The sequence below is a fragment of the Armigeres subalbatus genome, chromosome 1 (genome assembly GCF_024139115.2).
Source record: "Armigeres subalbatus isolate Guangzhou_Male chromosome 1, GZ_Asu_2, whole genome shotgun sequence".
Lineage (NCBI taxonomy): Eukaryota > Metazoa > Arthropoda > Insecta > Diptera > Culicidae > Armigeres > Armigeres subalbatus.
In genome coordinates this window covers 109,962,631-109,984,967 of record NC_085139.1, presented here as the reverse complement: position 1 = coordinate 109,984,967, position 22,337 = coordinate 109,962,631, and the positions used below count along the sequence as shown (strand labels likewise).

The 22,337-nt window shown below is 39.2% G+C and overlaps 1 protein-coding gene across 1 annotated transcript in view; it reads right to left on the bottom strand.

Annotated features, from left to right (window-relative positions):
- LOC134204735 (protein abnormal spindle) overlaps positions 1-20,776 on the bottom strand; it is a 44,718-nt gene extending 23,942 nt beyond the window's left edge. Inside the window, exons 1-3 of the mRNA XM_062679540.1 lie at positions 20,517-20,776; positions 20,259-20,441; positions 1,014-2,774 (exon numbers count right to left, since the gene is read on the bottom strand). Of these exons, the coding sequence (XP_062535524.1) occupies positions 1,014-2,774; positions 20,259-20,441; positions 20,517-20,531 (1,959 nt within the window). The 5' untranslated portion in view covers positions 20,532-20,776. The remainder of the gene's footprint in view (positions 1-1,013; positions 2,775-20,258; positions 20,442-20,516) is intronic.
- Positions 20,777-22,337: the final 1,561 nt, after the last annotated feature.

The following is a 22,337-nucleotide window of genomic DNA, read 5'->3' as shown; positions in this document are numbered from 1 at the left end:
CGCCTGGATACGGCAGTGGCAGGAAGGAAATCAACCACTGTATGTGATTCATTGGAAAGACTTGGCATAGCTGGTTATCTTCTGGTTTGGAGGAAAATGACTGTTTCAGTTGGTAGTTCCCAATTCACTGATTTTGTGGCTATATCAGGCCATCTTGGCCCTTTGATATTCCGTTTATATTTGTCAACGATGTCAAAACCGTGCGCCGAGAGCCTGAACTGTCGTATGCAGATGATCTGAAGCTCTGTGTACTGTTATATCTCTGACGCAATAAACCTACAAGAAATAAATTCATTTGCGGCTTGGTGCACATTGAACCATACGATTGTGAATCCCAATAAATGTCCATTGATCTCTTTCACTCGTGTATGCCAGCCTTTAGATTTCAAATACGAGCTCAACGGTAATGTGATGCCACGTTTAGATAGCGAATGCTTTGAGCTATACATTTACACCTTGACTACGATTTACTGTATCATATTGAATGTCATTTTTACTGCTAATCACAGAACCTTTTTTTTTATAAAAACCAAATAAATGAATGAACTTTTTCATATTAGCTTTCTAAAGTTACCGACAAAACTTCGACAAACCATAATAGCCATTTTTCAGTTTTGTGGACATTACATGAGAAGCTGCATTTACCTTTGAATCAGGATCTGGATCAATTAGCTCCAGCATAATTATGTCTTCTTCGCCAGTTTCATCGTCATGGTAGAACAAATATTCACTCATGTAAGCCATTTTGTAAAGAAATTACCCTAATGGAACAAATTGTTATCCCTAATCACTTCAATCCCTCGAAATTATCGAAAGGCACACATTGTGCAATCACTTTGTCATTGATGAAAGACATGTACCTATACAGACAAATACAAATATAATAAACTATCGGCACGTGCAACTTAGCAACTGATAAAACACAATGCCTCGAACTTGAAACGGTTTCAAATGGAATATCAAGGATGACAACATTTCGTCATCCAAAAATAGCGATTCAAAATCAATCTTACCTGAAAGCCGGATCTGTTATTCGAGGTGCTCATGGATCGATTCCTCGCCATGGCTGGTCCTGTTGCTGAACTCCTACCGGCTGCACCCAAACCACTGCTAGATGCAGCGGAAACCACAGAATTCTTTTGTATGAAACCCACCGAAGTCGTCATTTGCATCAATTTGCTCTTCTTGGGTGGAGAAATGACCACCGCCGTCGCCCCAGAATTGAGTTCATCCGGCAGATCCACCGAAGCGAGACTGCTGTCCAACTGTCGCTTGGATCCGGGTGGCAACATTTCGTCACTGCGGCGACTGATTTCGTGCAGATTGAACCGACTGGATTGAGCCCGGATTTCGTGCGCCTTGAACATCATCCGTGCCTCGCCATCATCTTCGTCATACCCAGCCGCCATATTTAGGTTGGGCAGTGAACCCTGCTGCTGCTTCCGCTTCATGTCCATGGTGACATTTTGCACGATGTTGTCGTCGGAATTGGATTTGGTCAAATTTTCGCGACTGATAATTTTGAACGTTTTTTGCTGGAGTTGATGCTCCTCGCTGGCACGGCCTGTGTGATAGGTGACACCCAGCTCCCGGGAACTCTCCTCCGCAATCATCGAGAGCTGTTGGTTGGAGGCGTACGGCGACACGGTTTGAGTTTTGTTCATAATTTTAGGTTGTTCCGTTCCGTCGTGAAATGCCGCTTCCAAGTTGGAAAGGAACACCAACTGGATTTCGTTGCAAGGGGAGTCCGTTTTCGCGGACCGAGATGATGGCATTTGTGGTTCTTTGAGTTCTAATTCGGTAAGTTCCAAATCATGGGAATAGTCTAGTTGTTTGTTCGAATCCTTGGTCATGGTTTCGTCAATCATGACATAGGTTTTCCCCGACTGGACCTGTTTCGTCACGGTTGAGAAAAAGTTGGGGTCAAAATCGTTCCTTGTTGCGTTTGTCGGAGTGAGAGTTAGTTCATGCTTTCGTCCCGGGTGCATTTGATTGTAAGCGACGCACGATTTGGGAGTTTCCTTCATGGCCAACATGCTTTGCTCGGTGTAAATACGTTCTGTGATATCTCCGTCGTCCAGGTTGATTTCCGGCGAAATACTGAGTCGCTTTCGAACGAGGTTGGGTTTGTCTAACCGGATGTCGTCTACTTTGAGAAAATTCACCGGAGTGGGCAGATCGGCGAGATACGACAGATTGGAATGTGAATTCGATGGTGTGAATTTTAGATTGCTGAATAACTTTGAGGCGTTTTCTGGGGTGACTGGACTGACGTTTTCTTTGCCGGACCTACCCTTCGCTGGAATTGTGTCCGTAATTTTCGAGAAGTTGAACGCACTGGAACTGAAAATGTTCGATGCATTGCTCGATTGCAAAACGTTAATGCGCGGTGGAGGTTGCCTGACGACTGGCGGAGGCGATGCAAAAGATTTTCGTATAGGAGATTCTCGCTTCTTGGTCAGCAAATGGCGCTTCAATACTGCTTTAGGTGGTGACGGGGATTTCAGTTTTAGCTTTTTTGGTAGCATTGGTTGATGCTTCATCACTGGCTTTTTCACTATCGGAGCCTTTTTCAGTTCAATAGATTTGAGAATGAGGGCGATATCTTTTTTGTTTCCAAAACTGTCGCACATCTGCAGCACTTCTTTGCTGGCAATCATTTTGATGGGATTCCAAGCCAATTCCATCTGGCATTCTTCTCCTGCTGGAATGTTTTGTGATGTCCATTCTAGTCCCAGGTTGAATTCTGGTTTCGGTATTTTAGTTACGAGCACCTACGGAATGAAACAGAAATTTGAAACATTTTTATATTTGGCTGAGAAATAGAAAACCGATTATTGTGTCAAAACTTTTAAGTGACCATTAAATAAAACATTTAAATCCTTGTTTATATGCAGAAACGTGCTTAAAGCAAAACTGCGTTGTGACTCACTTTTCTAACTTTCAGCGTATTTTTCGTTTTATTCAACTAGGCACACAGCTCAAATCTACTTAAAACTCCTCTAACTTGCTCCAGATTTTTTTTCAACAAAAATCAAGTATGTTGAGCTTTTTCTAGTTTCTTTTATCAAGAGATTAATTATTTTTATTTTTCCTCGCAAACAGACAGATGATTTGTTGTAACTTTTATATTATTCAATTAATCAATAACGATAAAAGAACACAATAAATGATTGGAAGAACGTCATAAACCAGTTCCGAAGCGAATGCAATTTAAAAGCTTTCAATGAACAAAGCTGTTATTGTCCCGTCCGTACACCCGATTCTTTTTTTAAGTAGGACTTACGTCTTTCTTTACTATACTGGGTGTCATTTAGATTTTTGGAAATCGAAACCGTTACGCTGGAAGGAAAGATTTTGAACGTTACTAGCGGCTTTATCTTACGATGGATTTTTAAGATTTATATATCAATCAACTCGGACACTCTCCAGCAATTTTCCTATTTTATTGAAACTTAAGGTTATTAACGATAAACTCTTGAAAATTTCAATGCTTATCAAAGCCAGCAAAAATTTCATATGTAACCAATCCCGTGCATTCCTAACACGGACATCAGAATGCGGTATGTCACGGGCCTTCGGGTCTATCGGAAGATTTTCTTTGTGTATAAAAGAAGCAGTGTCTGCCGTGTGCGAGTCATTACAATTTGTGACAGCAGTGCGTACTGACGTGCTTTTTGCTCGCGCATTTTTCGTTTCGTTCGTTTGTTCGCTGTGTTTACTTACACAGCGACAGCATGCATTCACCAGCGGTGGAACTGCCGGTGGGTCTGCGAATATGCATGGAAGAAGTGGGCGCATTTCTTTGTCATTCTGTGCTTGATGATGGTCGGGTGCAGTTGTGTCGGTTGCGTTGGATGAAATCGCCCATCCTATCGCTCGGAGTTCACGGCTAGAGGCCGATGATGGCCGAGGCAGCGAGGGCAGCGGTGGTGGATGAAGAAGAATAAAATTAGAGAGATTTGGTCTGCTCATCCAGGTGATTGGTTTCATAATCCACATGATCCCGGGATGGTTACGAGTCATGTCATATGACTGAACATATGCTAAGCTGTGCTTGGTACTAAACGACACGTACATTAAAACATGGTTATACAATAACAGTTCTGATTCCCCAGCAAACAATTAATTAGTTAATTGAAGATGCACAATCAGAAATAGTGTTAATATCCATTTTAGATTAGAAAATTTCGCATGTGTTTCGCATGTAATGTTTTAAAAAAGTTCGCGAAAAATAATTTCCAAAAGAATATTTAAATAATGTTTATCTTATTCTTTGTTTTGCATTTTCTGAGAAATTGTATTATTAAACTTGACGTAGAGTTTGGAATCAAAACATTGAATAATTTTTCGTTGACGTATTAGCAGTACCTCCTCTTTTGACGTAGGACTTACGTCTTTCTTTACTATACTGGGTGTCATTTAGATTTTTGGAAATCAAGAGCGTTACGCTGGAAGGGAAGATTTTGAACGCTACTAGCGCCTTTATCTTTCGATGGATTTTTAAGATTTATATATCAATCGACTCGGACACTCTCCAGCATTTTGCCTATTTCATTGAAACTTAAGATTATTAACGATGAGCTATTGAAAATTTCAATTCTTGTCAAAGCCAGTAAAAATTTTATATGTAACCAATCCCGTGCATTCCTAACACGGACATCAGAATGCGGTATGTCATGGGCCTTCGGGTCTACCGGAAGATTTTCTTTGTGTATAAAAGAAGCAGTGCCTACCGTGTGCGAGTCATAACAATTTGTGACAGCAGCGCGTACTGACGTGCTTTTTGCTCGCGCATTTTTCGTTTCGTTCGTTCGTTCGCTGTTTACCTACACAGCGACAGCATGCAGTCACGCATTTTTCCAGCAGTAGAACTGCCGGTGGGTCTGCGAATATGCATGAAAAAAGTGGGCTTGATGATGGTCAGATGCAGAGGTGTCGGTTGCTATGGATGCAATCGCCCATCGCATCGCTCGGAGTTCACGGCTAGAGGCCGATGATGGCTCATCCACGAAAAGTGATTGGTTTCTTAATCCACATGATCCCGGAATGGGTACGAGTCATGTCATATGACCATATGTTAAGTTGTGCTTGGTACTAAATGACACGTACATTAAACATGGTTAAAAAAATCAACTACACTGATGAAAATAATAATTTGATTAAAATAATTACTTTCATTTATTTGCAGAAGGCATTAGCAATTAAAGATGCACAATCAGCAATAGTGTTAATATCGCTTTCGTTGATTTCGCTGTATTATAGTAAATCTTTAAAAACAATTCCGCAAAAAATAATTTCCAGAAGAATATTTAAATAAAGTTTATCTTATTCTTTGTTTTTCATGTTCTGAGAAATTGTATTATTAAAGTTTGGAATCAAAACATTAAATAATTTTTCGTTGATGTATTATCAGTACCTCCTCTATTTTAGTAGGGTTACTGCTCATTGACTTGTTCTTATTATTGTGATTTTTTCAGCAGTAAGCACGCGTGTTAGCAAAGAGAAGCAACGAAATTGGTTCTGTATTTCTTTGTTTGGAAAACGGGATAGTTCCCCCAAAATAGCACATTTTGCCCAAGTTTGAAAATTTTATAAATAGAATATTTAAATTTCAAATACTATCATCAATAAGAAATCTATGAGTACCCTACATTCGCTTGAGTAAATAAGGGCTTAAAAGTTAGAAACAAAGCAATTCTAATTATGTATTTAATTAGGGGAATGATTTGTTGGCCGGTTTTGTTCTTTTATTGCCAGGGGGGTTTTTTGACTGATTATGCTCAAATTTGGCCTAAACATTCTTTGCATGTCAAAGAATATTGAGGCCAAATTTCTTAAAATTTGGTCGACAAAAACCCCCCTGACAATAATAGAACAAAACCTGTCAAAGCCGTCTTTCCCCCTATTAGTTTTATTTCCAGAAGTTTTGAATAAACAAATTGCTAATATTTCTACACAGCATGGAAGTTGTCGTTTCCAATATCAATACTATAATCAAACTCCATAGATCCAAAAATTAGAAGTTAAATGTAAATACGCTACGTTTATACAAGTCCTACGTTTACTCGCGGTTATGTTGAAAACATTACCCATTGCTCGTTTTTTACACGGGGGATACGTGCCGTGTGAAAAAAATCAGTTTTATTTCTAGACACCATGTAAAAATAATCCGTGTAAAAAAAGAATCTAGTGTATTGAAAAAAAAAAAAATATTGGCTTAGAATTTTGAAGAGTCTATTCGGGTTAAATACGGTTTTCATTTTTTTAGTATCAAGTAATTAAACGTAATAGACCACAAACTACGAGAAAGAGATGCAAACAGGCAATCGGAGGTTCAAAATTAATCAGAGAATATTTAAGTAAGTACAAGCCCCTCCTTAGCCGTGCGGTAAGACGCGCGGCTACAAAGCAAGACCATGCTGAGGGTGGCTGGGTTCGATTCTCAGTGCCGGTCTAGGCAATTTTCGGATTGGAAATTGTCTCGACTTCCCTGGGCATAAAAGTACCATCGCGCTAGCCTCATGAAATACGAATGCAAAAATGGTAACTTGACTTAGAAACCTCGCAGTGAATAACTGTGGAAGTGCTTAATGAACACTAAGTTGCGAGGCGGCTCTGTCCCAGTGTGGGGATGTAATGCCAATTAGAAGAAGAAGACAAGCCCCCTTGGTCATTAACAAAATAATGTACAGAACTGTTGTTTCTCCAGCAATTACGTATGGTCTCAAAGCTGCATCATTGGTAAAGAGTAATAGAAGTTTGGTGGCAAGGTATGAGTGTTAGATTCTAGGGAAGCCCCACAAGGCAGGATTAGAATATTTAACAGTAGTTAAAAAAGTAAGAGTAATGCGAATAAGTTTCTGGGTACATATGGTCGGGGTTCAGCCAAATCACACCATGCGCCAATGAAAAATTAACCATTTTCTTGCAGAAATTTTCGTGTAGTGGATCCAATTGATCTCAAATCGTATCGAATACATATCCTCCGACCCATTAACTACATGGTCCTGTTTTTGAGCTTGGTGAAGGGGTCTTCCGCACTCCCTTTTGCAGGTAATACACATTAGACTGGTCCAGCTTAGTACCGTGTACGCACCATACTTTGCGCAGTTAAGGTCACTCCTGACGGAGTCCAAGTTTAAAAGTACTCGCGTTTTCGGGGGCACACCACTCGATACGGAAGCAACGCACAACTGTCATTTTTATTATTTCACGCATGCTGCGACGCAGCAAAGCTAAATAAACAAAAATGACAGTTGTGCGCCGCCTCTGAATCGAGTGGTGTGCCCCCGAAAACGCGAGCACTTTTAAACTTGGATTCCGTCAGGAGTGACCTTAAGAAAATACAAAATTGAATCAACTCGTACAACTTACAGAAAGAAGCTATCTGCCTGAAATAGTTTCCATGCTGTAGTATTATTATTATATTATTGTTTGAGAACTAAATTTGGTACAAAAATTTAAAATAAATAGTAAATTGAACTTCAAAGCAGACCCCTTATTCAGGGCTGGTAGCGACCATTGCCGTTCAAAATAGTGACTTTAGTGACCAAAGCTGACGAAAAAAGGGACCAAAAAGTGACTTTTAGTTGCAGAAAAAGTGACCAAATAGTGACTTTCAGTATCAGTTGCAATTTCGATGAGACGAAATTAAGCGTTTCTGGATCCAGGGTGAATTTTTTTTTCGTAATTTGTGGCGGAAACCATCTTCCACTCACCGCTCTCTCATAACGAACTCAGAAAAGAAACGAAAATCGTGCACGCTAACTTCTCTCTTTTTATCTCAAGGATACTTTACTAAATATCAGTTAAAAGAAGGACTACTCAAAAATATGAGTAATCATGCGAGCAAATCAAACGTTTGCGCCACTGGAAGTGAGCGAAACATGGTTATTTATCACTCATAAGACCTGTTTTTCTTCCCCGAAAAATGATTTCTAGGCAAAAATCAGCGTGAATGAACATTATCTTCTCATGAGAATGAGTGAAAATTACAATCACTGGATTAGCTGAACACCTACTTAAGAAAGATGCAGATTTACTATAGGTTTAAGAAGTTTTTGGATTTTTTAGTGCGAAAGGAACATCAGTACGGATCGTTTTGGTAGAAAACGATACAAATATTAAGAAAATTCAGTTACAACGAACCTGGGATTGAACGTATTGAAGAATCTTTCACATTTATGCTATTTCAAATGTATAAAATATCATCACAATATATTTAAAAAAAATCCAAAATATTTATCGAAGTGAATGTTGGGAGGGAAAAACGGCTTCTATTTTCTCTTGTTCTTACAGCAAAATTACTTTGCGGATCCCTTAGGTATTAAAAGTATCGCCTTTCAATTCGAATGCAGTACAATCATAGATGCAACTATTCGTTAATAACTCAACAGTTACACCCGTGATTGTTGCGTCTGGTGCAAGATACAATCATCCTTTATCACACCAAACCATTAAATCTTCGGCAAACTACCGCAATTCGCTACAATGATAAAAAGAAAACATCGACGAACAGCAATGGATTAATGCAGTTACACCCCTATGATTCTAAGCACAAGGTTTGTGATAAAACAATTTTCTGTTATAAAAAAACTGATAAGCATGTTTGTTTTAGGTATGCACTAAATAACAAGCCTTTCATCAACTATTGGGTTTCCTGAAGCACCAGAAAGAATATCTAAAATTGAAAAGATTAATCTGATCCGCAAATAGTGCAATTGATAGGGGAGACTGTGCAGACTTGATCCACTTTTCTCATTTTCGATGTATCTCAGCGCATGCAATATTCAAAATTGGGGAGACTATCCCCTTTATATAATATCTATATCCTTCAAATCCTATATCCGTCAAAAATTGTATCTCATTTTATTATCTCAATCCATTGTTAGCCCAATCTTGAAAAACAACACTTTAATATTTTGTTTTAAATTTAAAAAAATACATAGAGGCGTAAAAAAATATAGGTTCTTTGGGAAACTTGACTTTAAATAAAATAAAAAATCGATCGAGCAAGTAAAAAATTTTGACGGGAAAGGTCAATTAGCTAACAATAAAAGCAGTGGTGAAATGCCAATAAAAGCAGCGAGTAGTATGGCTGGCGAAGTTTCAGAGCGATCATTTTTCCAAGATCCGTAATTTCATTTCCGTTATGAACAAAGCATCATCCAACTTATACATAGAGCTTTATTCAAAAATAGTCAATAGTTTCAAAATAGTTGAAAATTGTTGAGTTGCCCGAAAAAAGTGACCAAGTCACTAAAAAGTGACCCGCTACCAGGCCTGCTTATTATATGCCTAACTTTGCGCACATAACTTGGAAAATTTCTAACACGAAGCAAGCGTCTATCATACAATTTTTCATCCAAATTTTATTTTTTCAGCTAATACTACTATTACAATTTATGTTCATCCCATTTGTAGGCATATTTGAGCATATTTGAGAATATGAGGATGCCCGGCATTATTTTCTTATGATTCGACATACTTAGTATGTTTTCACGTCTGTTGGTGTATGTACAGCCTCATCTATGTACATTGGTATTGGCTATGTACTATGTACATTGTACATTGGGTATATTATAAATGTTGAAAATATCTAAGAAATACGAGTTGTGCGCAAAATTAGGTACACTGTATTGAAAAATTGTTCCTAACATTGCGCATCATATATTTTAAAGAAAAATGTAAATAACTAACCAAATTCTCATGATATGGCTTCTACAATATTATAATTATTGTGTCCATGTGTAATCAGTTGTCAGCGAATGTAAAAATTTACAAAAAAATCAGTTTTTCGGGTAAACCGTCACTTGTCATTTGTGCTAAGAACACGCCATTTTGGTCATTTTCACTGTTTTCAGTACAAGTTTCGACTATTAAAATGAAAAATATGTCATTTAACAGCGAAAAAATGCATGCACTGTTATGATAACATGTATATTGTGCTGACAAGTAATAATTATATTTCGAAATTCAATTTAAACGCATTCTGTTACAACAATAAACGCAAAATGCGCAAAGTTAGGAGCTGCGCAAAGTTGGGTGCGTGCACGGTACTTAAAATACAAACAAATACCATGAAGGCGTCACACAACTTGTTTATTCTTCAATAACTGCCTCCGTTACCAAGGTCGAACCCCATACCTTGACTCTGTGGAGTTCGTAGACTACCTGGAGTCCTCGATAACACCAAGAACTACTTGGAATACACACATGAACCAGGAAGGGGTCACGCAACTTGTTTATTCTTCGATAACTGCCTCCATTACGGAGATAGATCCGAAGATCTTGACTGTATGGAGTTCGTAGACTACCTGAAACTCAAGACAACAACAAGAACTACATGAAATACAAATATATGCCAAGAAGGGGTCACACAACTTATTTATTCTTCAATAACTGCCTCCATTACGGAGGTTGATCCATCGACCTTGAATCTATGAAGTTCGTAGACTACCTAGAGCCCACGACAACAACCAGAACTACTTGGAATACAAACATATTGATAAGAAAAGTCGAGTCAAGTACGAGACACTGAAGACGGCCTTACTGTTGAGGTCGAAATACGTATCTGTCAAGATACAATTAAGTGGTGGAATTCAATGGGATTGTATTAACTCGTCTTATGACAAGTGATACAAACAGATACCAAGAAGGGGTTATGAAACTTGTTTATTCTCCGATAACTGCCTCCATCGCAGAGATTGATCCGAAGACCTTGACTGTATGGAGTTCGTAGACTACCTGGAACTCACGACAACAACAAGAACTACATGAAAAACATATGTACCCTGTTTTATCACCCCAAAATTCACCAGGGGGTGATAAAATCGGGATATTACTGTATTGTCAGGATTTCGGTTAGACCGATACGCTTCGTATTCAGTTCCAAACACTTGGCTAGAGAGTGTGCGATCATCAAGCCAAGTTTCGACCAGGACAATAGTATCGTAGCACTGAGCTGATGTTAGCTAGACGATAGCTGTCTACTTCTGAGTTGATATACCGCCTACACTCAGAGATAGAACAAATCCAAAACAGAATTGAAATTAAACATTTTTGACATTTTTGAATTTTATACTAAGCATAGTTTAAAAAGTATACTATTGATGATTATGATCTATACTATAATGGAAAAGCTTGAACTTATTAACCAATTGCATTCTTTGCGTTGAAAAAAACGGCACCGCTTTTTTCGATGCTGTGCCTTCTGTTTGATTGGAAGAGAAAACTATAAAAAAAAATGTAAGTACATTAAGTGATAAAAAATGAATATTTTCAAGCCTTTTCCGTTTTGCAGCATAACTTGTTTCACAGTGTTGCCCATCATAGAAATCATGTTTCGATCTCTTTTCCACCGGATTCCGGGAAGCTATCGGCATGTGAAACGTTGGTCGGCATCGGCAAACGGCTTTTCAACATCAGATGTAGATTCTACAAACCGGCGGAAATATTTTATCACCGAAACTTATTTGCGATCATCCGAGAACAAATCGATTAAATCGAGTTTAAGCACCGGCTGGGGGACGTGGAATTTGTAGCCCTAGCAACGGAAAAAATTGTCGAGTGGCCTTTGAAGTTACCTTCAAACCTGCCAGCTATAACGCGGACCATTTTATTGGAAAAATCGACCCTAATCGAGATTTATATCAAATTGTAGCGGCATGTAAATTTGATCTTGGTAAGACAACATTAATTTTTAGGAGGCTGTGTAATTCAACGCATTTTTTTTCAGATCGTTCCACTCAAAGCAAATGAACCTGAAACCACAATAAAATGACCAAAACTTTCTGGTGCTGGTATCCGGGAAACACAGTCGAAAACCAAATCGGGACAATGCATCCGGTTCCAGTTCAGTGAGGCCCTGGCTCTGGAGCTCTGCGTTTCCAGTGTCGCAATATCGCAAGCATCAGCACCACCACCCCGAAAAACGAAAGAACGCCTATAATATGCCAAGGTCCGCGCTGGTCAATTTTTTGGTGGTACCATTATTTACATAGTTCCAATTTTCCTCAATCTGCATGACTAAACCGATTTACAAAATATGAAATAATAAAAAATATACTCTTATTCAAGTTCTTATTAGTCTTTTCATTTTTATTACTGTAAAAGTAAAATAATAAAAAAAAATGAACACAACCTGAAAATAAAAACCAAATCCAAAATAAACTAAACATATAAAGCATACTTATACTAGGCAACGATTTTCTTGAAGTTATACTATCCCAGTATTGTTGGATTAAATACGAGCTTGGGGTCAACCAGGCGAATAGCCATTTAGAATGACTTTTATCTCTGAGTGTACGTTTTGGTATTTAGTCAAGAGAACATCGGTGTCGCGATCGATCGACCGGGTTGGTGATACTACCGGAGAACTGCTGGAAGTTAGATCCGTATCAGGCAGCGAATGTTCATTGTTGCATAGGTACTTGCCTGGAGTAACATGCTGGGAGATTTCCAATCCACATCTAAACTCAGGGCAAGGACGACTTGGATGAACGCTGGCAGCAGATGGCGCGACTGAGATAGAGGGACTGGAAGAATCTACCGAGAAGCTTACTGGGGTGCGACCTGGATACTCTGCAGAGGCGACTGACCCGCAAGCGACGATGGGCGAATAGGAGGGCGTGGAGATATGCGAGATACATTGTTCACTAGAATACAGTGTAGCTTTAGGTACAGAACCATTTGAATGTTGTTCATACTTGCCGAACACAGGAATTCGGAAGACCCCATTTCTAGCCCCAAACCCAGGACCAGGACGACTGATGAACGCTGGCGGGAACGGCTCTACTGCATAGGGGGGATCCAGGGCTTCCTCAATGCTAGCGGCAAGCGTGCGTCCCAATGATGATACAGGAGAGGAACCAACGGGATGAACCCTTATGCGGCCGACGGGGTACCCGTGTTCCTTTTTCAAATTCAAGTGGTGATATTTCAATAAGTTTTTATAGCTGAAAGCTGAAACTCGGTGACATCTAAGAACTCCATAAAATGTAGCATCTGTGAGAAAATCACGTTGATACAGTGAGGAGGGACGCGGGGAGGGGCATCTGATTTTTTTTTACCACGTGGATGGCCGACAGGATACTCGTGTTCCCATAAGTTGATATTTTCATAACTTTAACAATTTTCAACCGATATAGATAATTTTGACAGTTTTGGAAACAGAAACTCATATACTTTTTGCCCATTGTCAAGGTTTACCGCTTTTGTCCATGGTTATTCAAGAAATCTTTGAAGTAAGGCTTAAGAGTCTACACACGTAACCGAAGGACTATCAACCAGTTTCAAATATATTACATGCTCATTGCGCTTCTTAGAATAGTCGGTGTTCACAGTATATATTCTGGGTCTCCAAAAACCCCTGCAGTAAGGCCTAAATCATCCAAAAAATCCCTGGAATAAGATCTTGTGGTCTGCTAAAGTAACCAAAGGTCTATCGTGCAAATTCATAAACGGTACATGCTCTTTATGGTGCTTAGCATATAACGCTTTCACAGTATATGTTCCGGGTCATCCAATGACCTTTTCTTAAAACATGTTTCATGTTTGCATTCCAAGTAGTTCTTGTTGCTGTCATTGATAACGAAGAATAAACAAGTTGCGTGACTCCTTCTTGGTATATGTTTGTATTCTAAGTAGTTCTTGTTGTTATCATGGGCTCCAGGTAGTCTACTTAGAATACAAACATATACCAAGAAGGAGTCACGCAACTTGTTTATTCTTCGTTATCAATGACAGCAACAAGAACTACTTGGAATGCAAACATGAAACATGTTTTAAGAAAAGGTCATTGGATGACCCGGAACATATACTGTGAAAGCGTTATATGCTAAGCACCATAAAGAGCATGTACCGTTTATGAATTTGCACGATAGACCTTTGGTTACTTTAGCAGACCACAAGATCTTATTCCAGGGATTTTTGGATGATTTAGCCTACTGCAGGGGGTTTTTGGAGACCCAGAATATATACTGTGAACACCTGACTATTCTAAGAAGCGCAATGAGCATGTAATATATTTGAAACTGGTTGATAGTCCTTCGGTTACGTGTAGACTCTTAAGCCTTTACTTCAAAGATTTCTTGAATAACTATGGACAAAAGCAGTAAACCTTGACAATGGGCAAAAGTATATGAGTTTCTGTTTCCAAACTGTCAAAATTATCTATATCGGTTGAAAATTGTTAAAGTTATGAAATATCAACTATGGGGAACACGAGTATCCTGTCGGCCATCCACGTGGTAAAAAAAATCAGATGCCCTCCCTCGCGTCCCTCCTCACTGTATCAACGTGATTTTCTCACAGATGCTACATTTATGGAGTTCTTAGATGTCACTGAGTTTCAGCTTTAGCTATAAAAACTTATTGAAATATCACCACTTGAATTTGAAAAAGGAACACGGGTACCCGTCGGCTGCATAAGGGTTCATCCTGTTGGTTCCTCTCCTGTATCATCATTGGGACGCACGCTTGCCGCTAGCATTGAGGAAGCCCTGGATCCCCCTATGCAGTAGAGCCGTTCCCGCCAGCGTTCATCAGTCGTCCTGGTCCTGCGTTTGGGGCTAGAAATAGGGTCTTCCGAACTCCTATGTTCGGCAAGTATGAACAACATTCAAATGGTTCTGTACCAAAAGCTACACTGTATTCTAGTGAACAATGTATCTCGCATATCTCCACGCCCTCCTATTCGCCCATCGTCGCGCAGGGTCAGTCGCCTCTGCAGAGTATCCAGGTCGCACCCCCAGTAAGCTTCTCGGGAGATTCTTCCAATCCCTCTATCTCAGTCGCGTCATCTGCTGCAAGCATTCATCTAAGTCGCCCTGGCCTTGAGTTTAGATGTGGATCGGAAATCTTCCATCATGTTATTCCAGGCAAGTACCTATGCAACAATGAACATTTGCGGCCTAAAACGGATCTAACCTCCAGCAGCTCTTCGCTAGTATTATCAACTCGGTCGAGCGATCGCGACACCGATGATGTCTTGATTTACTACCAAAACGTACACTCAGAGATAAAAGTCATTCTAAATGGCTATTCGCCTGGTTGACCCCAAGCTCGTATTTAATCCAACAATACTGGGATAGTATAACTTCAAGAAAATCGTTGCCTAGTATAAGTATGCTTTATATGTTTAGTTTATTTTTGGATTTGGTTTATTTTCAGGTTGTGTTCATTTTTTATTATTTTACTTTTACAGTAATAAAAATGAAAAGACTAATAAGAACTTGAATAAGAGTATATTTTTATTATTTCATATTTGTAAATCGGTTTAGTCATGCAGATTGAGGAAAATTGGAACTATGTAAATAATGGTACCACCAAAAAATTGACCAGCGCGGACCTTGGCATATTATAGGCGTTCTTTCGTTTTTCGGTGGTGGTGCTGATGCTTGCGATATTGCGACACTGGAAACGCAGAGCTCCAGAGCCAGGGCCTCACTGAACTGGAACCGGATGCATTGTCCCGATTTGGTTTTCGACTGTGTTTCCTGGATACCAACACCAGAAAGTTTTGGTCATTTTATTGTGGTTTCAGGTTCATTTGCTTTGAGTGGAACGATCTGAAAAAAATGCGTTGAATTACACAGCCTCCTAAAATTAATGTTGTCTTACCAAGATCAAATTTACATGCTGCTACAATTTGATATAAACTCGATTAGGGTCGATTTTCCAATAAAATGGTCCGCGTTATAGCTGGCAGGTTTGAAGGTAATTTCAAAGGCCACTCGACAATTTTTTCCGTTGCTAGGGCTACAAATTCCACGTCCCCAGCCGGTGCTTAAACTCGATTTAATCGATTTGTTCTCGGATGATCGCAAATAAGTTTCGGTGATAAAATATTTCCGCCGGTTTGTAGAATCTACATCTGATGTTGAAAAGCCGTTTGCCGATGCCGACCAACGTTTCACATACCGATAGCTTCCCGGAATCCGGTGAAATAGAAACCGAAACATGTTTTCTATGATGAGCAATACTGTGAAACAAGTTATGCTGCAAAACGGAAAAGGCTTAATAATATTCATTTTTTATCACTTAATGTGCACATTTTTTTATAGTTTCTCTTCCAATCAAACAGAAGGCACAGCATCGAAAAAGCGGTGCCGTTTTTTCAACGCAAAGAATGCAATTATTAATAAGTTCAAGCTTTTCCATTATAGTATAGATCATAATCATCAATAGTACTTTTTAAACTATGCTTAGTATAAAATTCAAAAATGTCAAAATGTTTAATTTCAATTCTGTTTTGGATTTGTTCTATCTCTGAGTGTAGGCGGTATATCAACTCAGAAGTAGACAGCTATCGTCTAGCTAACATCAGCTCAGTGCTACGATACTATTGTCCTGGTCGAAACTTGGCTTGATGATCGCACACTCTCTAGCCAAGTGTTTGGAACTGAATACGAAGCGTATCGGTCTAACCGAAATCCTGACAATACAGTAATATCCCGATTTTATCACCCCCCTGGTGAATTTTGGGGTGATAAAACAGGGTATGTGACAAAATTGGAAAAAAAATATTTTCATTTTTTTTAATTCATTCCACAAATATGAATCATTTTATGCCTTGGAAAGGCCAAATGCGTGAACGGTACCCGTTATTTCTTGTTGAAATTGCTTACAGAATATTTCCCAGGTACTCAGAAGTCTTTCGTAATAAACTACAAGCGGTGAAAGTTATTTCATGAAAATCAATGCTGTTTTTGGTATTATTTACGAAAATAAAAAGAATGACAAAAATTTTTGGGGTGACAAAATCGGGTCGAAAACGTGATAAAATCGGGGGTAGACAAAATCGGGAAGTGACAAAATCGGGTCAACACTGTAGTAGTAAATCTATAATACCAAAAATTCAATCATTTAGTATAAGTTACTGCTACTAGTGCAACAGCTCCGTTATTAGTGAAATTCAGCGAACTAACTTCTTGACAGAAATAAACCTTCGATAGAAAAAGTGAGCAAGCAAGATGTCGCCCCGTTCATCACCGCAGCTCCAGCTCCCATGGTTAAGCTCGTCTCTCATCACCCTCCTTTAGTTGTCCGAATTCCGATGAGCCTTGCCAACGAGAATGTATTTCCCGTCTCCGTATCATACCACTTTCAAAAGGCCGATCAACAAAGCATTGTCGACGTACTATCTGGTATGCGTTGGGACGCTATACTTGCCGATAATGTCGAAAATGCTGCGTTGACTTTCTCGCATATCTTGGTATACGTTATTGACCGAAATGTTCCCAAAAAAGTACACAAGAATAGCTCTCATTCGTCCTGGTACACTCGGGAATTAAGATAACTTAAAACTGCCAAGAGAGCCGCCTTAAGGAAATACACTAAATACCGTACGTTTTCCTTAAAGGATCACTCCGTCAGACTCAACACCGCATATAAACGGTCAGTCGTATATGCTATTCCCGATATCAAAGTAAGATCCAAACCAATCTCAAAACGCATCCTAAACTGTTTTGGAATCATGTCAACAAGCAACGTGGGGAATCTGGCCTACCTTCCTCTATGACATTTCAGGACGAAACTGTATCATCACTGCAGGATATCTGCAGACTGTTTTCGCTAAAGTTTGCTGACGTTTTTACCGATGAACAGCTTACCGACAACGAAGTACATCACGTAGCAGACAATGCTCCCCTCCCCTATATGGCCATGTCACAGACAAACAGACATAACACATTGAACATTTACTCATCAAATTCATCGTCGTTCAAACACTAACGACATCTGTTGATTTCAGTTAGTTGGGCAAATCACGAACCAGATGGCAGTAGTGAGCAAACGTCAAGCTCGAGCAAAAACGATGCGCGCGCCACGAGTGATCGATTGGCCAACTAATGATTATTCGAATTCACCAGTTAATCAGTGAACGATGGAAATTCTACGAATGTTATGTCTGTTTGTCTGTGGCCATGTACTAGGTGTTATCGACATCAGCGAAGAGATGATCTCCTCTGCTGCATCAAAACTAAAGTCATCGATCAAACCTGGTCCCGATGGTATTCCGTCCAATTTCCTGAAAAGACACATTTCCAGTTTGCAGTATCCGTTGCTCCTCCTGTTTCGGCTTTCCTTATCCAGTGGCATCTTTCGTTCATGTAGGAAGATTGCACAAATGTTTCCTGTGCACAAGAAAGGGAACAAACGTGACGTGGACATAACGAGGAATAACTTCGCTGAGTACGATATCAAAACTGTTCGAACTCGTTGTGATGGAACCTCTGCTTTCCTACAGCAAGCAGCATCTGTCTGAAACTCAGCATGGATTCATAGTCGGTCGCTCCACTAGTACTAATTTATTGTGCCTTACATCTTTCATCACGAACAGCATGACGAAAAGAGCTCAAACAGATGTCATCTACACAGATCTGTCAGCTGCTTTTGATAAGTTAAACCACTGCATCGCTATCGCCAAATTAGACAAGCTAGGAGTAAATGGCACTCTATTGGAATGGTTCCGATCATATCTATCCGGCCGCCAACTTACGGTTGCTATCGGCGACTGCAGATCTGATTCCTTTGTGGCTACATCGGGAATACCCCAAGTAAGTCATTTGGGTCCGTTAGTCTTCCTACTATATTTTAATGACGTGAATTTTTACTCGAAGTTCCCCGCCTATCGTACGCTGCTGACCTGAAAATGTTCTTGCAAAACCAATCCATCGACGATTGCTATTTCCTTCAACGTCAGTTAGAATCCTTTGCCAATTGGTGCAACGTCAATTCGGCAAAATGCTCGATGATTACTTTTTCTAGGAATTAAAATCCTAAAAATCCCGTTAGACTCGACTACACGCTTTTGAATACCAGCATAGAACGTCTGAGTCATGTCAAAGGGCGTAATTTTGGATTCCCAGCTGACGTACAAAATGCATATTTCACACGTTGTAGGTAAGGCTTCCAAAACCCTGGGCTTTATCTTTCAGATGGCTAAAGAATTTTCTGACATTTGCTGTCTAAAGTATTTGTATTGCTCACTGGTGCGGTCGATACTGGAGTATTGCTCCGCCGTTTGGAATCCCAATTATACGAACGGTGCCGAACGAATTGAGTCCTTGCAACGACGCTTCCTACGATTTGCTCTGCGCAGATTACCATGGGGAGTTCCATTACGCCTGCCAAGTTATGAAAGTCGCTGTCGGCTTACCGATCTGGTGCCGCTAAGAGAACGCCGTAACACCGCTCGAGATGTACTTGTTGCAGACGTTTTGCAAGGCCGAATAGATTGTAGTGACATTTTGGAACAGATTAATATTAATGTACAGCCGAAAACACTTCAAATAACGCTATGTTAAGAATGCCATTTCGTCGGACTAACTACAGTATGAACGGTAGTAATCAAGGATTACAACGTATATTCAACAGGGTTTCTACAATATTCGACTTCAACCTGCCTCGTCAGACGCTGCGTCGAAGATTCAAAGAATTTTTCACATCGCAATAAATAGCTGTTTTAGTGTTTGTGTCCATTTTTTAAAAGTTTTTGACGATATGTATACTTATATATTTTTTTATTACCATCATTAGGACATAAGTAGTCTGTTGATGTAGACCTTAAATAAATAAATTAAATAAATAAACTGAGTATATCCAACAACAAAATGTTCGAATGAAATGATTTGAATTACTTTCGGTTTTCATTTAACGAACAAAATATCTCAAATCAATTTCGTAACGTAAAACAAACTCGAAAGTGGGCACGTAAATTTTATAAAATAAATCTAGACCAACATTTGAAAAGGGCGTAACAGCCAAATTTTATTCCTTCTGATTCTTCGTCTACATATATAGCTTTATATGTGGACAAAGAATCAGAAGGAAATAATTTTGGCTGTTACGCCCTTTTCAAATGTTGGTCTAGCAATTATGTATCTTAATGTAAACAAAAACTGTCAGAGTACTAAACTCGTCTTAGACGGTTGAATACATACCACTAAAAAGAGATTAAAATATTTTTTCTGGATTTTTTCATGAATTAATCTGAGTACTGCAATCATTACCTTTCATATTGGTCTGTTGAATGCAATATAAAAATTAAATCATTAAAAAAAATGTTACTTGGGTCCCTTTGAAAAGTTAAGCGAGTTTTGATTGTTTTAGCAAAATTGACCCCAGCATGCCCTTTACGCTTATGCATGTTTTAAACTGTCAACAGAATTTTAATAGGTAATAAAATTATCCTGAAACAGTATTGCGAATCGATCTTCCACCGGTCCTCCCATTCCCACTGAGATGTTACTCACCTTAATTTCCTCTTCGTACGGATTCCTAACGACCAGCTGGCGGCGCGCAGATTTCCCGATGGGAACCCCATCGAAAATGACCGTTGCTTTGGGCGTGAAGGGGCCCAGCAGAACCAGCGTCGGTTCGCGTGATTCCGTGCGCCGTTTCGGCTGAGCGGCCGGTCGGGTTGGTGTCACTTTCACCTGGCGCAGAAGGATTACGTTGTTCAATAAATTCTAATTAAATTTCGCAGTTGCAACTGCAGTTTCATTGCTTACCTCGAATGCACTCATTATGCAGCTGCAGATCTCAGAAGCAATGCATTCCTATAAAACGACGATGTTTGGCGGTTTCCCAAGTTGAACTAGGACTGCTTTGCAACTGAATTATGCACTTTTTCTGATTTAAACTCGTTTAGAACTAAAATAAATCGAAATATCAACAGATGCAAAACGATTCGATGGCGAGCAGAAAATCGTTGGAATTTTTGTTTTGGACAACGATTTGCGGTCGTCTTTCTTGGCGCTCTGGTGGAGGATGAATGAAGCTGCGGGAGAACTTGCATGCAATATACACGCTGACTTTCAATTACTCATAAAAGCAGTTTTACACGCAACGGAGTGAGCATACACAAAAAAAAATACTTTTCTAACTTTATTAATTTATTATTATATTATACTAGCGAAAGAAGCCCAGCTTTGCCCGGGTATTGCAAATGTCACATTTAAACTATTTGCAGCACCGCACTCTAGATCAATTTACGTGCGATTGTTTTGTTTTCCTAAACAGCTAGGATAGGATTTGACAACTCAATTGAGACTGCCTTATTGTTTTTTAGTCGGTTGCTCTGACGAGGTGGTCGCCAGTGCAGCCAAATTAATTTGGTACAAAATCTTCCAAATATCATGTATCAAAACTTGATGTTTTTCTTTCCGTTCTATCCATTATTTATGTAAGAGAGCCGAAGATTAACAGAGAGAAGTTTTTGCTAATAAATAAAAGAGTTTTAGATCAAAAATGACAGAAAAGTGAATGATAATGCCTAGAATCGACAGTTTTAAATCTATACAATCCATGAGAATAATTTATATAGCATTTGCATTTCAATATAAATTAATTTTGTGCCAAAAAACTCGATCTTAAACATTCACGTATATTGCTTAATATCAACTTTACAAACCAGCAACACGGCCAAACTAACAACATGCTGCCCTACGAAAAACGCGCCACCGCCAATCAAAGTAAACGATTGTCATTTCCAACCAATCAGCAACCGGTACGATTGTGACAGAAAATCGGTACGATTTTTAATGACTAATTGACGCATCCTATCCTAGCCGCCGCCTATACCGAACACAAGCTAGGATAGGATGTGACAATAGAATTGCAACTGCCTTGTTGTTTCCTCAGTCGATTGCTTCGACAAGGTGGCGGCCAGTGCTTCCAAATATTTTTTATGCAAATTCCGCCGTATAGTATATGTGAAAAAATCATGTTTTCTCGTTCTCTTCTTCCATAATTCGTAATAAAGGATGCTACGTACTATCAGAAAAAAAATTTACAGGGAGATGTAAGAGTTTTACAGTGAAATGTGTAAAAGTTGGTCAATAATGCTTCAAATCGAGTGTTTTAAATCAGCATAGCTCTTAAGAATCATGCATACATCATTTGCAGCCTAGCATTAATTAATTTTACTCAAAAAAAAAATTAAAAAACAAACTTTTGAATTTTATCATAACATTCAATTTAATTATCCAGCAACACGGCCAAGGTAACAACAAGCTGCCCTTTTGAAAATGTGATACCGCCGATCGAAGTAATCGAGTGTCATTTTCACCCAATCAGCAACCGGTACGATTTTGACAGAAAATCGGTACGATTTTTAATGACTAATTGGCACATCCTATCCTAGCTAAACAGCTGACCCAAAATTGTATTCTAATGATTTTTTTACGTTTCCCCGTTAAATTCATCAACTTTTTGATTATACAAACCTTGCGGATCCCAAAACGAATCTATTAGGGAAATAATCTTGCAAATCGGTCAACCCGTTTGCGAGTTAAATCGTCAGGAAGGAAAACTCAACTCATTTTTATTAT